Source organism: Gigantopelta aegis, chromosome 8 (assembly GCF_016097555.1).
Source record: "Gigantopelta aegis isolate Gae_Host chromosome 8, Gae_host_genome, whole genome shotgun sequence".
In the NCBI taxonomy this organism is placed as follows: Eukaryota; Metazoa; Mollusca; class Gastropoda; order Neomphalida; family Peltospiridae; genus Gigantopelta; species Gigantopelta aegis.
The window spans coordinates 45,303,043-45,316,723 of record NC_054706.1 but is presented as its reverse complement, the minus strand read 5'-3'; the positions used below and the strand labels follow the sequence as shown (position 1 = coordinate 45,316,723).

At 35.0% G+C, this 13,681-nt stretch overlaps 1 protein-coding gene across 7 annotated transcripts in view; it reads right to left on the bottom strand.

Moving 5' to 3' along the window:
* The window catches only part of LOC121378326 (unconventional myosin-XV-like), a 164,235-nt gene that overhangs the window by 2,298 nt on the left and 148,256 nt on the right, over positions 1 to 13,681 (bottom strand). For all 7 annotated transcript variants that reach the window (XM_041506439.1, XM_041506441.1, XM_041506442.1 and 4 more), the window contains 12 exons: positions 13,057 to 13,129; positions 12,482 to 12,558; positions 11,688 to 11,770; positions 10,384 to 10,514; positions 9,805 to 9,899; positions 9,382 to 9,465; positions 8,709 to 8,799; positions 7,122 to 7,357; positions 5,633 to 5,697; positions 4,200 to 4,339; positions 1,270 to 1,319; positions 699 to 776 (listed from right to left, as the gene is read on the bottom strand). In XM_041506439.1, the coding sequence (XP_041362373.1) occupies positions 699 to 776; positions 1,270 to 1,319; positions 4,200 to 4,339; positions 5,633 to 5,697; positions 7,122 to 7,357; positions 8,709 to 8,799; positions 9,382 to 9,465; positions 9,805 to 9,899; positions 10,384 to 10,514; positions 11,688 to 11,770; positions 12,482 to 12,558; positions 13,057 to 13,129 (1,203 nt within the window). The remainder of the gene's footprint in view (positions 1 to 698; positions 777 to 1,269; positions 1,320 to 4,199; positions 4,340 to 5,632; positions 5,698 to 7,121; positions 7,358 to 8,708; positions 8,800 to 9,381; positions 9,466 to 9,804; positions 9,900 to 10,383; positions 10,515 to 11,687; positions 11,771 to 12,481; positions 12,559 to 13,056; positions 13,130 to 13,681) is intronic.

The following is a 13,681-nucleotide window of genomic DNA, read 5'->3' as shown; positions in this document are numbered from 1 at the left end:
TTAATGGTTGGTGTGAGATAATGCTGGATAGCAGTAACTATTTTGCTGCTGGAATTTTAAAAATAAAGGTAAATTGCTAAAAGTTATATTATAATATGATTTATATCTAATCTTGTGAAGTTTGCAATCATATCACACTCTTCTTGCAAGCGCGACTTGTGAGATATGATTGCAAACTTCACTCAATGAGATATAAATCATATTTAACAAACAACATGAAATATCCTCTATTTATCAATGACTATTAAGTATCAATTCTTTAATACCTAGTTTGGAGTGTTGGAAAAGATACCTGGCACACACAATAACTTTTAAGTAAATCAAATTTACTTGTCTGAATTCTGTTCATTTGCTAAATCAAGCCTTTAGGTATGCTCAGACGTCACTCGTAATCTGAATTGGTTGTGATGGAACAGATCTAAACAGGCATTCTTACTATGCGATTAGTCGCACTGATCTTTTGCATGCGATTGAACCACACTGTGAGAACACCTAAATTGGAACACCATTAGTCTTATACAAGTTGTGTTGGGAGTCATACCAATTAGAACACATCCTATTTCTCACAATAAATTGCATGTGACAAGTCGGTGCGACAAATCGCATGTGACAAGTCGGTGCGACAAATCGCATGTGACAAGTCGGTGCGACAAATTGCATCATGAGAACACCGCTTTAGGAGTCTAGTTTGAACATACCTGAGTGCCTTTTTTGAGGAACTGAATTCCATTCTTGTTGACTGCCAGCATCACGTCTCGTCCCACGTTTGGTATGTTCTGCAACACAAAACACCATATTAGTTTACTTCTAGTAATAATACTGCACTTAAATATGCACAATATTGAATGCTGAATCAAATATGATGTGAATGTTTGCTTAGTGACACCGTAGTTAACACAGAGTTTAATCAGTGGGTATTTTGAGTCTTAATTTGCAACACTTGGTTTTGTGAATGAGACAAGAAATCTGCTGTGACCATATGCTTATTCTTATTCATGATCAACAAGATATTTTTATATGCACTTGCTCAGGATAGCATATACCACAGTCTTTGATATACCACAGGTGTAGAGCACTTCTTGGACTTTAAAACCACCATTCAGTTGTCCACTGATGGGAATCGATCCTATGACCCATCACATCTTGATTAAGTCCTCTATTATTATACGAGTACGCCCTTTTTGAGGAATCTCACCTCATCACTGACATTCATTCTATTCTACAATGTGATACTTCTTTTAGTGAATCATTCTCTAGCCTTCATCTCACCTTAACAAGGAAGAACGTTGATCCAAATAACTGCCATCTTGAAAGAATTTCTGCAAAGTACAAGAAACATTAATTATGGCCAGGAATGAAACACCTGTAATATTAAACATAGCTGATATGAGTCAGGTCTTCCTTAGTTTGTCCATATGTTACACAAATCTTTGTTTAGTAAACAATGTTTGCATGTTTTCAACTTGCTTTACATCCCTTGATTACATTTCTCCCATGTTAGTGATTTACTGTGACACTACCTATAACATCTATTGGTTGGTGATTTACTGTGACACTACCTGTAACATCTATTAGTTAGTGATTTACTGTGACACTACCTGTAACATCTATTGGTTGGTGATGTACTGTGACACTACTTATATCATCTATTGGTTGGTGATTTACTGTGACACTACCTATAACATCTATTGGTTGGTGATTTACTGTGACACTACCTGTAACATCTATTAGTTAGTGATTTACTGTGACACTACCTGTAACATCTATTGGTTGGTGATGTACTGTGACACTACTTATATCATCTATTGGTTGGTGATTTACTGTGACACTACCTATAACATCTATTGGTTGGTGATTTACTGTGACACTACCTATAACATCTATTGGTTGGTGATTTACTGTGACACTACCTATAACATCTATTGGTTGGTGATTTACTGTGATACTACCTGTAACATCTTTTGGTTGGTGATTTACTGTGACACTACCTGTAACATCTATTAGTGATTTACTGTGACACTACATGTAACATCTATTGGTTGGTGATTTACTGTGACACTACCTATAACATCTATTGGTTGGTGATTTACTGTGACACTACCTATAACATCTATTGGTTGGTGATTTACTGTGACACTACCTATAACATCTATTGGTTGGTGATTTTCCGTGACACTACCTATAACATCTATTGGTTAGTGATTTATTGTGACACTACCTATAACATCTATTGGTTGGTGATTTTCCGTGACACTACCTGTAACATCTATTGGTTAGTGATTTACTGTGACACTACCTGTAACATCTATTGGTTGGTGATTTTCCGTGACACTACCTGTAACATCTATTAGTTAGTGATTTACTGTGACACTACCTGTAACATCTAATGGTTGGTGATTTTCCGTGACACTACCTATAACATCTATTGGTTGGTAATTTTCCGTGACACTACCTGTAACATCTATTAGTTAGTGATTTACTGTGACACTACCTGTAACATCTATTGGTTGGTGATTTTCCGTGACACTACCTGTAACATCTATTAGTTAGTGATTTACTGTGACACTACCTGTAACATCTATTGGTTGGTGATTTTCCGTGACACTACCTCTAACATCTATTAGTTAGTGATTTACTGTGACACTACCTGTAACATCTATTGGTTGGTGATGTACTGTGACACTACTTATATCATCTATTGGTTGGTGATTTACTGTGACACTACCTATAACATCTATTGGTTGGTGATTTACTGTGACACTACCTGTAACATCTATTGGTTAGTGATTTACTGTGACACTACCTGTAACATCTATTGGTTGGTGATGTACTGTGACACTACCTATAACATCTATTGGTTGGTGATTTACTGTGACACTACCTGTAACATCTATTGGTTGGTGATTTACTGTGACACTACCTATAACATCTATTGGTTGGTGATGTACTGTGACACTACCTATAACATCTATTGGTTGGTGATGTACTGTGACACTACCTGTAACATCTATTGGTTGGTGATTTACTGTGACACTACCTGTAACATCTATTGGTTGGTGATTTACTGTGACACTACCTGTAACATCTATTGGTTGGTGATTTACTGTGACACTACCTGTAACATCTATTGGTTAGTGATTTACTGTGACACTACCTGTAACATCTATTGGTTGGTGATGTACTGTGACACTACCTATAACATCTATTGGTTGGTGATTTACTGTGACACTACCTATAACATCTATTGGTTGGTGATTTACTGTGACACTACCTATAACATCTATTGGTTGGTGATTTACTGTGACACTACCTATAACATCTATTGGTTGGTGATTTACTGTGACACTACCTATAACATCTATTGGTTGGTGATTTACTGTGACACTACCTGTAACATCTATTAGTTGGTGATTTACTGTGACACTACCTGTAACATCTACTGGTTCGTGATTTACATTTTTGGTGTGATATTCTTTGCAACTCTGTGTAAGTATCATAACACATCAACAAATCTTGTTTTATTTTTATCTGCATTATTGGATTAATATTATTTATAACTTGACATGTAGATTTATCCTATAACTTACCCATGATATCCATATCATAAACACATGTGATAATTTAGTTTATCCTATAACTTACCCATGATATCCATATCATAAACACATGTGATAATTTAGTGTATTAACCCATGTAGTAATGGTATGCAAATTCACACACATATATGCAAATTTGCAAGGTCTCTTAGGTAATAATGTGTTGCTGTCAATGGGTCATTTGTTTACCAGCCAACAAGACCTGTATACCTGGGCATAACGTTTTCATAAGATTTAGTTAAAATGCATGATTTAGTTAAAATTTGTGCTAATCGTGATGACGTCATATTACCGACTTTAGTACTGTGATTTACTACATATTGAACAAATCTGTTATTTTAGAAGTGTTATAGAATAACTAGAATTCGATACTCAAGTTTATTAATATGTAAAATATCAACCCCATCTATATTAAAAAACACTTGTGACGAATCCTCTATATATACATTTGTACCTGTTAAAAATGTAGGTTTAATATTACCTATAAATGTGGATGTAATAACGCCAATAAATATGCTTTTTATATTACCTACAAATCTGATTTTAATACACATATTACGTACCTGGGTTTAACAAAAGATAAAAATGTGGTTTCATTCTAACCTATAAATCTGGCTTTGCATTCAGTTGGGCTAAGTTGTTTGGTTTCCATCATCTTGTCATGGATTCGATTGAGCCACTGCTGCGGCTTGATGTCGGGGTGGTTGCGTACAGTGCGGGGGACCAGTATTTCTAGATCTTTCCTGCAAAACAGAAAGAACTTGATGGTGAAAAGTAGATTTTGTACCTCAATAAAATCATTTACAGATCCATTCATCAATGATTTATAAATTATTCTTAGACTATTAATATTAAATAGTTCTTAAAATCATTAGCAAATGAAAAAGATCTAACACATCAACATCTAAGATCTGCATTATTTAGTAAGCTTTTACAGCACTGGCATAGGAAGTGGGGGTGGGTGGGGTGCACTTTTCTTGATCTAGTAGCAGCAGTGATGGTTTATATATATATTTATATATATATATGTGTGTGTGTGTGTGTGTGTGTGTGTGTGTGTGTGTGTGTGTGTGTGTGTGTGTGTGTGTGTGTGTGTGTGTGTGTGTGAACCCCCTCACCTTTTGGCACCTTCCTACGCCACTGTAGAGTATGAAACATCCTGGTATTAGTTACTAAAGTACCAAGTCTTGTATGAGAAAAGAAAAGTAACATCTGTATAACAACACTTCAGAACATGTTAAACTATGGTTATGTCTACATTTAATGTACGGTTATTTCAACAAATACATGTAGTCTACATAGCTGGCAGCAAAAGAATATGTTTATTAACTTTTCCCAAGACAAGACAGCACATACCACAGCCTCTGATATTCCAGATGAGTGGTTTAGTGAAGCTGATTGATCTAATGACCAACTATTTGTATCTTCTCTACCGTTGTGCTAGTTCCCTCCTCTACATATATATAGTTAAAGTTTGTTTCGTTTAACACCACCACTAGAGCACATTAATTAATTAATCAGTGGCTATTGGATGTCAAGACATTTAATAATTATGATTCATAGTCATCAGAAAAAACCTGCTACATTTTTCCATTAGCAGCAAGGGATTTTTTATATGCACTTTCCCATAGACAGAAAAGCACATGCCATGGCCTTTGACCAATTGAATGGATCCACCAAGGTGGTTTGATCCTGCAATGCAAGCACCTCAGGCGAGTGCTCAACCGACCGAGCTAAATCCTGCCCCTTTTCTATATAGAGAATAAAAGTTTCATGATATAGTTTATCAGCTTTATCCTGTGATGGTAAGAATGGGGAACACCGCAAGAATTTAAATTACAGCAACAACAAAAAAATTATATTAAAAAAATTAAAAAAATTACACTGATTTGGAATTTTAGTGTCATCAATTATATAGTGAAAGAACTACACTGTGTTTTAGATTAGGTTAACTATTATGAACAAATATTGTGAAAAGAAATATTTAAGCCAATATCCTGATATAAGAATTTTATTTAAAAAAACAAAGAACTTACAGTGTTGGGAGACCAACTTGTTGTTGACCTTTGAACAGCATAGCTCCCATGATCGCAACTTCATTCTGTATGAAATGAGAAATGGGTCATGAATATATGATGTTAAAATCGTGAGTGTTGAGCTACTCAATTAAGCATACTGATCCTGTCTACAAATATTAACCCTCCTGCTATTGTTGATAAATATAATTAGTCCTATTAGTGTTAAAATTATTATTATTTATTTATTTTAATTGCTATTATTATTTTTGTAGCCATTACATAATCATTGCGACGCCTTGTGTTTTGTGTTTTCCTTTATCAAACCTGCTAATTATACAACACATAGAAAACTTTATTGCATCTTTTTTTCTGTTTCCTTTATTCTTTCTCTTTTTCAATAATATTTATATATAATGTTTGTATTATGGAGAAGGCCAAGTAAGTTGTATAACTTGTGCCTAATCCATTTGTTCTTTAAAAAGCAATAAAATATCTTTCAATCAATAAGTGTTAACAAATTAACCCAACTAGTGTTTGTCAAATTTAACACACCAGATATTGATGACAAATTTAATTAACCCTTCGAGTGTATGACAAAAATAATGAACTCGACAAATATTGATAAATATAATTAATCCTATTAGCATTAACAATTTTGACTAAGCCTATGTTGATAACAAATTTCATTAACCCTTTTAGTGTTTGACAATTTAATTAACCCATCCAATATTAATGACAAAATTAACCCAATTAGTGTTGACCAATTTAATCAAAATGAATTAACTTTTCTGATGTTAACAACTTAAGGCATATAATCACTGTGGTGCTACTGACAAATCTGATTCACCCACCTGATGCTAACAAATTAGGTATTTAATCCCATGGTGTTAACAAATGTAATCAAGATACAAAATTTAATTAACCCTCCTGATATAAACAAACATAGGGGTTTTCTTGATGGGATGCAACCCATCTCGTCCCTACAAGCTGTGCACCCCAACAGCCTTAACGAGGCCACATACGTGGACATACATGTATAGATCAGACTTTAAACTTTTAGACTTTCGTTCAAAATTTTATATTGAAATTACTTTCTTTTTTAATATTATTAAATAGTCCGATCCTCTCTTCTTTCTCTTATTTACTTCTGGACTGTCCTTCTAAAATGCTCCAAATTATATAAATATTCGGCAGAGCAGTCAATTCCTTTTTATTTTTGGCTTGTTAACATTTTATTTTATTTTTTAAATTCCATTAACTGTTTCATTAATTGCTATTTTCAAAATTCTGACCATTTTCAACTCTACCCCCCCCCCCCCCCCCCCCACCCAATCCCCCTTCTGTCCCGGACCCAGTCACTGGTGAAGTCAGAGACTGTGCCCAGAAGAAACGTGCTTGAACCTTGATTGGATATAAGCACGTTAATATGTTATCCAATCCAACCTAAGGTATTTAACCACTGTCGTATTGTTGACAAAATTTAACGAACCCTCTTGGTTTAACGTACCTGGTGGTCTTTACTAATATCTCCCTTGTTTAGAACCACAAGCAGGCCATCGAGGAAGTCGAGAATGCACTGCTCAAACATCATGTCCACGTAAACCTCATTGTCCATGTGTCGGATCGGGAAAAACCACACAGTGCGCTGGAAAATCAGATCAAATTCCATCTTCTTGCGGACAAACTCGGCCGTCACGTCTAGGATGTATTCCTCTCGGCTAAGCTTGTTGAAGTTGGCATCTCCTGTAATGCAAATATATTGAATCAAAACCAGTAAGAATTTGTTAGTGGTGATATTACATTTTGTGAGCAAATTTCATCTATAGTCCGACCCATCCTCCTACAAATATGTTTTTTGGTAAATAATTTCAGTTTCGTTTGACATAAGAAGAAAAGTAAAAGTGTTTTGAAAGTAACAAAAAATTACTATTTTTGTGTGCAATTCAGGAAACAATCGACTTAGAAATAAATAACTTGTAGTAAAGTGCATAGCATGAAGAAAGGCATTCCCTGTGGGAAGGACTATATCTTATTTGAAATTACAAATAAATCAACTTCCACTGAGGGAATTTGAACCAGGGGCCATCTGTGCAAGAGACTTGCCTTCTACCAACTCGGATATTCACTTTAGCTACTGCAGATGAAGCACATTATAGAGAGAATAACTAGTTAATAATATAGGATATTGGCTTTATCCTGTGAAGGTAAGAATGAGAAGATCTGTGAGGCTTGCCAAGCAGAATTTCCCATTCGGCCTGAACAGGGTAAAGCTGATATCCTACGTCATTAACTAGTTATTATTTTTATCCTGCAGTCCATCAAACATTAAGAGGAAAAACTGGCCTCGGTGGCGTCGTGGTTAGGCCATCGGTCTACAGGCTGGTAGGTACTGGGTTCGGATCCCAGTCGAGGAATGGGATTTTTAATTCAGATACCGACTCCAAACCCTGAGTGAGTGCTCCGCAAGGCTCAATGGGTAAGTGTAAACAACTTGCACCGACCAGTGATCCATAACTGGTTCAACAAAGGCCATGGTTTGTGCTATCCTGCCTGTGGGAAGCGCAAATAAAAGATCCCTTGCTGCAAATCGGAAGAGTAGTCCATATAGTGACGACAGCGGGTTTCCTCTCAAAATCTGTGTGGTCCTTAACCATATGTCTGACGCCATATAACCATAAATAAAATGTGTTGAGTGCGTCGTTAAATAAAACATTTCTTTCTTTCTTTCTTTAAAAGGAATAACAATTATTTTGGTTATTTTACCAACATTGTATGATGACCTAAAGGTCAAGTGAATGATTTTATAATGGATGCATGCATGTAAAGTCTTAATCCGTTAGTATACGTTTATGACTTTGCTGTAATTGGTCATAATAATCAGCCAATAGAAACAGTGGTTGCAGGATAAACCAACATTAGAACATGTATGGTGAGAATAGTTATTATCATAATGGTAACCTAATGTAAAAATAATAATACTGAAAAATTGAGTATTTTAAGTTTGACTAAAAAGAAGTGAATAACTCTTATCAAATATAGTATATAAAGGATTCATAATTTTAAAATTTAAATGTGAAAGAGACTAAACACTCACGTGTTCGGATAAAGAGTGTATATTCATCCATCTCAATTGGATCATAAATATTGAGACCTCGGCAAATGTCAAAGATTGCATCCAGCACAATCTGTAAGGAAAGAATAATGACAAATCAAATCCTCAAAACTAAAGCCAATTGCAGATAAAATATTGAAGTTGCTGAGATTTTCATAAACAAAATGAAAGGAACCCCCCCCCCCCAAAAAAAAAGAAGAAGAAAGAAGTATTATATATATATATATATATATATATATATACAGTAGAATCTCGTTGGGTTGAACTTGGAAGGGTCGATTACACAGCAAGGCTCAAACCAAAAATGAAGTCCCAAGTTAAACTTAGACTTTGTTGACCAAATGGTTAGGTCGAACTACCAGATGGGTCAAACATATCTCAAGCACCGATGGGCCAAAGGGATTCAACTGTATATGTGACCCAATTTCTCTACTTTAGTGTTATTGTCTGCTACCCAAAAACATTTCAGAACAAATTGGTTCCAGCCCTTCTGAACATAGCCATCCCATGTAGTGGTTATAGTGGCTACAATCTGTTTCTACTTCTATATGGTTTAAAATTTAAAAACAATTATGGATGGTGGGTATACAAAACTTTGCCTCCTGCCCCACTCCCCCATGTGGTCAATTCTGGAACTGCCCTAACTAGGACTTACTGTACAAGACTTGACTTGTAGCATTCCTCCGTGTGAGTCTGATCCACTGTAGATGAACGGGAAGCGCTTGCACGTCCGCCCATCCTGGAAACAGACAGCAGAGTGTTACAACAATCATATACAAACATGTGAAACATGTTCTATTGTTCAATATGTCACAAATAGAAAGATGTCTATTTAACAATATCCTGTCATGTCAACAATATTTCATTGGAATAAAGGAGATTTGCAAGACACTGAATGAATAATGGATGGATGGATGGATGGATGGATGGATGGATGAACCAAATGAACAGAATAAACAAAATTAATGAATGAATGATCAAATGAAGACAATAAAAACATTTAACAAAACAAAACAAACCGAATAACGGTATAAATAACCATTGAGTGCTGTTATAACTGACTTCTATTGTTACTTACAGCAAGTGCCTGCACTTCTTCTCTCAAAGGAACATTCTTTCTGCCACCATATTTAAACGTCTTTCTCAGGTTGTGAATAACCAAAGCGGCAGACTCTGAAAACAATAACATGATTAGCTTTCATTATGATCAAATAATCTACTCTATAAGTGTGTTAGGTAACAAAATGCTTCTATTAAATTATAATTACATTAAATTCCATTCATTTTTTTTCTAAATTAAAAATAATTATGTAGCCATCAAATTTAATACTGATTTACTTTGAAGTTAGATACCAAATTACATACATCTTAATTAATTAATCATTGGCTATTGCATGTCAAACATTTCTTAATTTGCTACCTTTTTTCATTAACAAAGTTAGTTGAATGCTGTGGAACTGACAGAACACTGAGCATTCTGGCTAGGGATATGACATCATTTGAATGAACACGTAACTACACATGCTAGATCTTGTATTGCACGTATATTCAATAAAATATTTGTTTATTGCATAGTCAGAATGGTCTTTATTACTATGGTAAGATTAAATGGGTATGTAATAAATAACATCACAGCACAAAGTAAGAATTGTCTTACGACTGAACGTGCGTGTGGTGTCCATGCTGGTGGTTTCCAGCAGTTTGAACAGATACGGTCGCAGTGTGTCTGAGCAGTCACAGAATGCCGCCACCAGCGCAAACAGGCGCCAGCCTCGGATAGCACTCTTTCTGTAATACAACATCACAAACCAAGTTAGAATTTACATTCATTTATTAAATGGACCTTCTCATGAAAAAGAAAATAAAGGAACAATTGTTAGCTCTCTTTCTGGAACACAACATCACAAACCAAGTTAGGATTTACATACTAGTCATATGTATTAGTCAAGGTGGACCTTGTCAGGGAAAAGGAACAATTGTTAGCACTCTTTCTGTAACACAACATTACAAACCAAGTTAAGATTTACATTCTAGTCACAACTCAGGAAAGGAAAAGAAAGGAATGTTTGTTTTTGACACCTCAGCACATTTCTAAACAATCCCAATTCTTGTTTCACTGCGCCCCCTTCAGTTATCTCTGTAAGTGTTATTGACCAAATATAGGTCAGAATGACCCATTTTCATCAATTTCTCTACAAAGGGCTAGCATGTCATATATTCAATACATTTCCCAGTAACCAAATATAATTTGGCCAACGTGACTGAAATAATTTAATGATAACATCTATCAGTATTTTTAGTAGTATTTTTAAAACAAACAATACTTCATAAACCTATTTTTATGACTTTATATGTTATCAGCCAATATCGTATTTTTCCCCTTTAAAACTAACTGGTTATGGTCCTGTATAACATGAATCATGCCACAACATCTGGCCTCAATGGTGTAGTGGTTAAGCCATCAAACATAAGGTTGACAGGTGCTGGGTTAACATCCAGCCTAGAACAAGTTTATCGACTCAATGGGTAGGTGTAAAGTCACTACACTGACTTCCCTCTCACTAACCATTAACTAACAACTGACCCACTGTCCTGGACAGACAGTCCAGATAGCTGATTTATGTGCTCAGAACAGCGTACATGAATCTTAATTGGATTTTAGCATGGAAATAAGTACAAATGAATGAAGGAAAGAAATGTTTTATTTAACAACGCACTCAACACATTTTATGTATGGTTATATGGCGTCAGACATATGGTCAAGGACTACACAGATATTGAGAGAGGAAACCTGCTGTCGCCACTTCATGGGCTACTCTTTTCGATTAGCAGCATGGGATCTTTTATATGCACCATCTCACAGACAGGGTAGTACATACCACAGCCTTTGATATACCAGTCATGGTGCACTGGCTGGAAGGACAAATGAACAAATGAAATGTGCCACCACCGATGACCTACCCCTTCATGCTCCTGTTGCTTGTCGTCTGCTTACACATCTGACAGTAAACCTCATCTCTCAACTCGGGGTACTTGTGACAGGCCTGAAAAAGGTTACAGAGCATTATAGAAGTCCCAGGAAAATAAATAAATTTATCATTTATTATTACTGAATAAAATAACATGTAACTGGCCAAGATGTATAACAATACTGCTACACAATCTGCATATGTTTTTAACTCTGTACATAACCACAAAAATGTAATAGAAATAAAAGATAATCTTTAAATAGACAGCTTTTTCAAGTAGAAATATAGAGGTGTATTATACCTATTTTAGCAGAACAAAGCTTTCAACAACCTATTCAAAAAGACTTCTAAACAAACTAAAAATAAGTAAAATAACAGGTTCATTTCTAATAAATCCTGTTATTATTAGAAACTTAAAAAACAATTGGAAGGTTTTCTTTTGTAATATAATAACACTTTTACGATTCTCAAACTATAGTTTGTTTTATCTCCATACACTAGAATCCTGCCAAGTTTCCAACAGCTAATAAGAAAAGTTATAATTTATGTAGGCTTTAAGGAATAACTTTGTTAAAATCCTTGAGATTTTTCCAGTTTAAATTTTAAAAAATGCAGCAAGTTTGAAATCAGAAAAAGAGACTTTATGGAAAAAAACCCTGAAATTAAATTAAATTAAAATATTTAGCCTTGATATTAGGACATAGAGGTATACCATTAATTTTCTACCCTTTGTTGCCAATGAAGTAAGAACAACATTAATAAAAGATTCACATAGGCTATACGTACCCTGAGAATCTTCATCACACAGTCATAGTCAGTCTGCTTATGTCGCATTGGGTAATCTCCCATGAACATCATAATGGCTGCAAAACATATATTAAAAATATATATACATATTCAGCAGAAGTTTGGTGGGTTTCATTAAATGAAAAAACAAGCATTTTGAGAGTACTGCTAAAGCAATACATGTCCCTTACTGAGCCTAAATTTTTTTTGAATCTCCTAAGTTCCAGGGCCATATCTCTGTGAAAAATGGGTAAATTGGCATAAATGTAAAATGTCATCCGTAACAATACATGACAATACTATATAAAAAAAATCAGCTCAGTATGTTCATGCATTGTGAAAAAAGCCTCTGGAAAACAAATTTCTATATCTCTGAAGTTCAAGGGTCATAACCCTGTGAAAAATGGGTAAATCATCACGAATGTCAAACTTGATCTGTAACAGTACATGAAAAAGTTAAAGCTGCTATACACAAAGCTATATCTTGAGACACTGCAGAAAAAGAGTTAGGGAAGCTGTCACTATCATTAGCATATGGCTTATATAATTATCGAGAACAAAATATATATACGTACAGACAAAACATTCCAGTGCCAGCTTGTTGAGTTCAGTTGTTGGAAGTTTCAAAAGAGATGCCTGGATGGGAGACTGAAAATAAATATAATAATATTGGAGACCAGAACAAAATGAATTTGATTTTTTTTCGTAATTTTTTTTTTTTCCTACATTTATTTTTTAACATGTATAAATACATCATGCTGAGGTGTATCTTTGTGCCAAATATGAACAATGTACTCATCGGCATTAACATCCGGGTTCTGTTTTTGTCTCCGGGTAACTTTTGGGCTCTGGGCTGTAAATAGGCTGACCCAAAAGTACTATGTGGCGTTGGTGTCCAATCTTTTCTTTTGCAGTAAAATACCCACGCCTTTCTTCGGATACAATTCATTGGAAAACCGAAAAAAGATAATCCCGATCCATTATTAAACTGTTTATGTTTACACCCAAAGGCTGCACAGTATGGCATTGTCGGGCTCTGATAAGATCGTAAGCCCCTTACTCCATATATATAAACAGTTAAAAGCAATGGAAGAGTACAGCGTGACTGATGTCTTCCATTTTTTTCCGAAAGCTCACCGATAAATATGCATAAATCATACTTTGATACTGGTTGGTGTAATTTCTACGTTTTAAGACAAT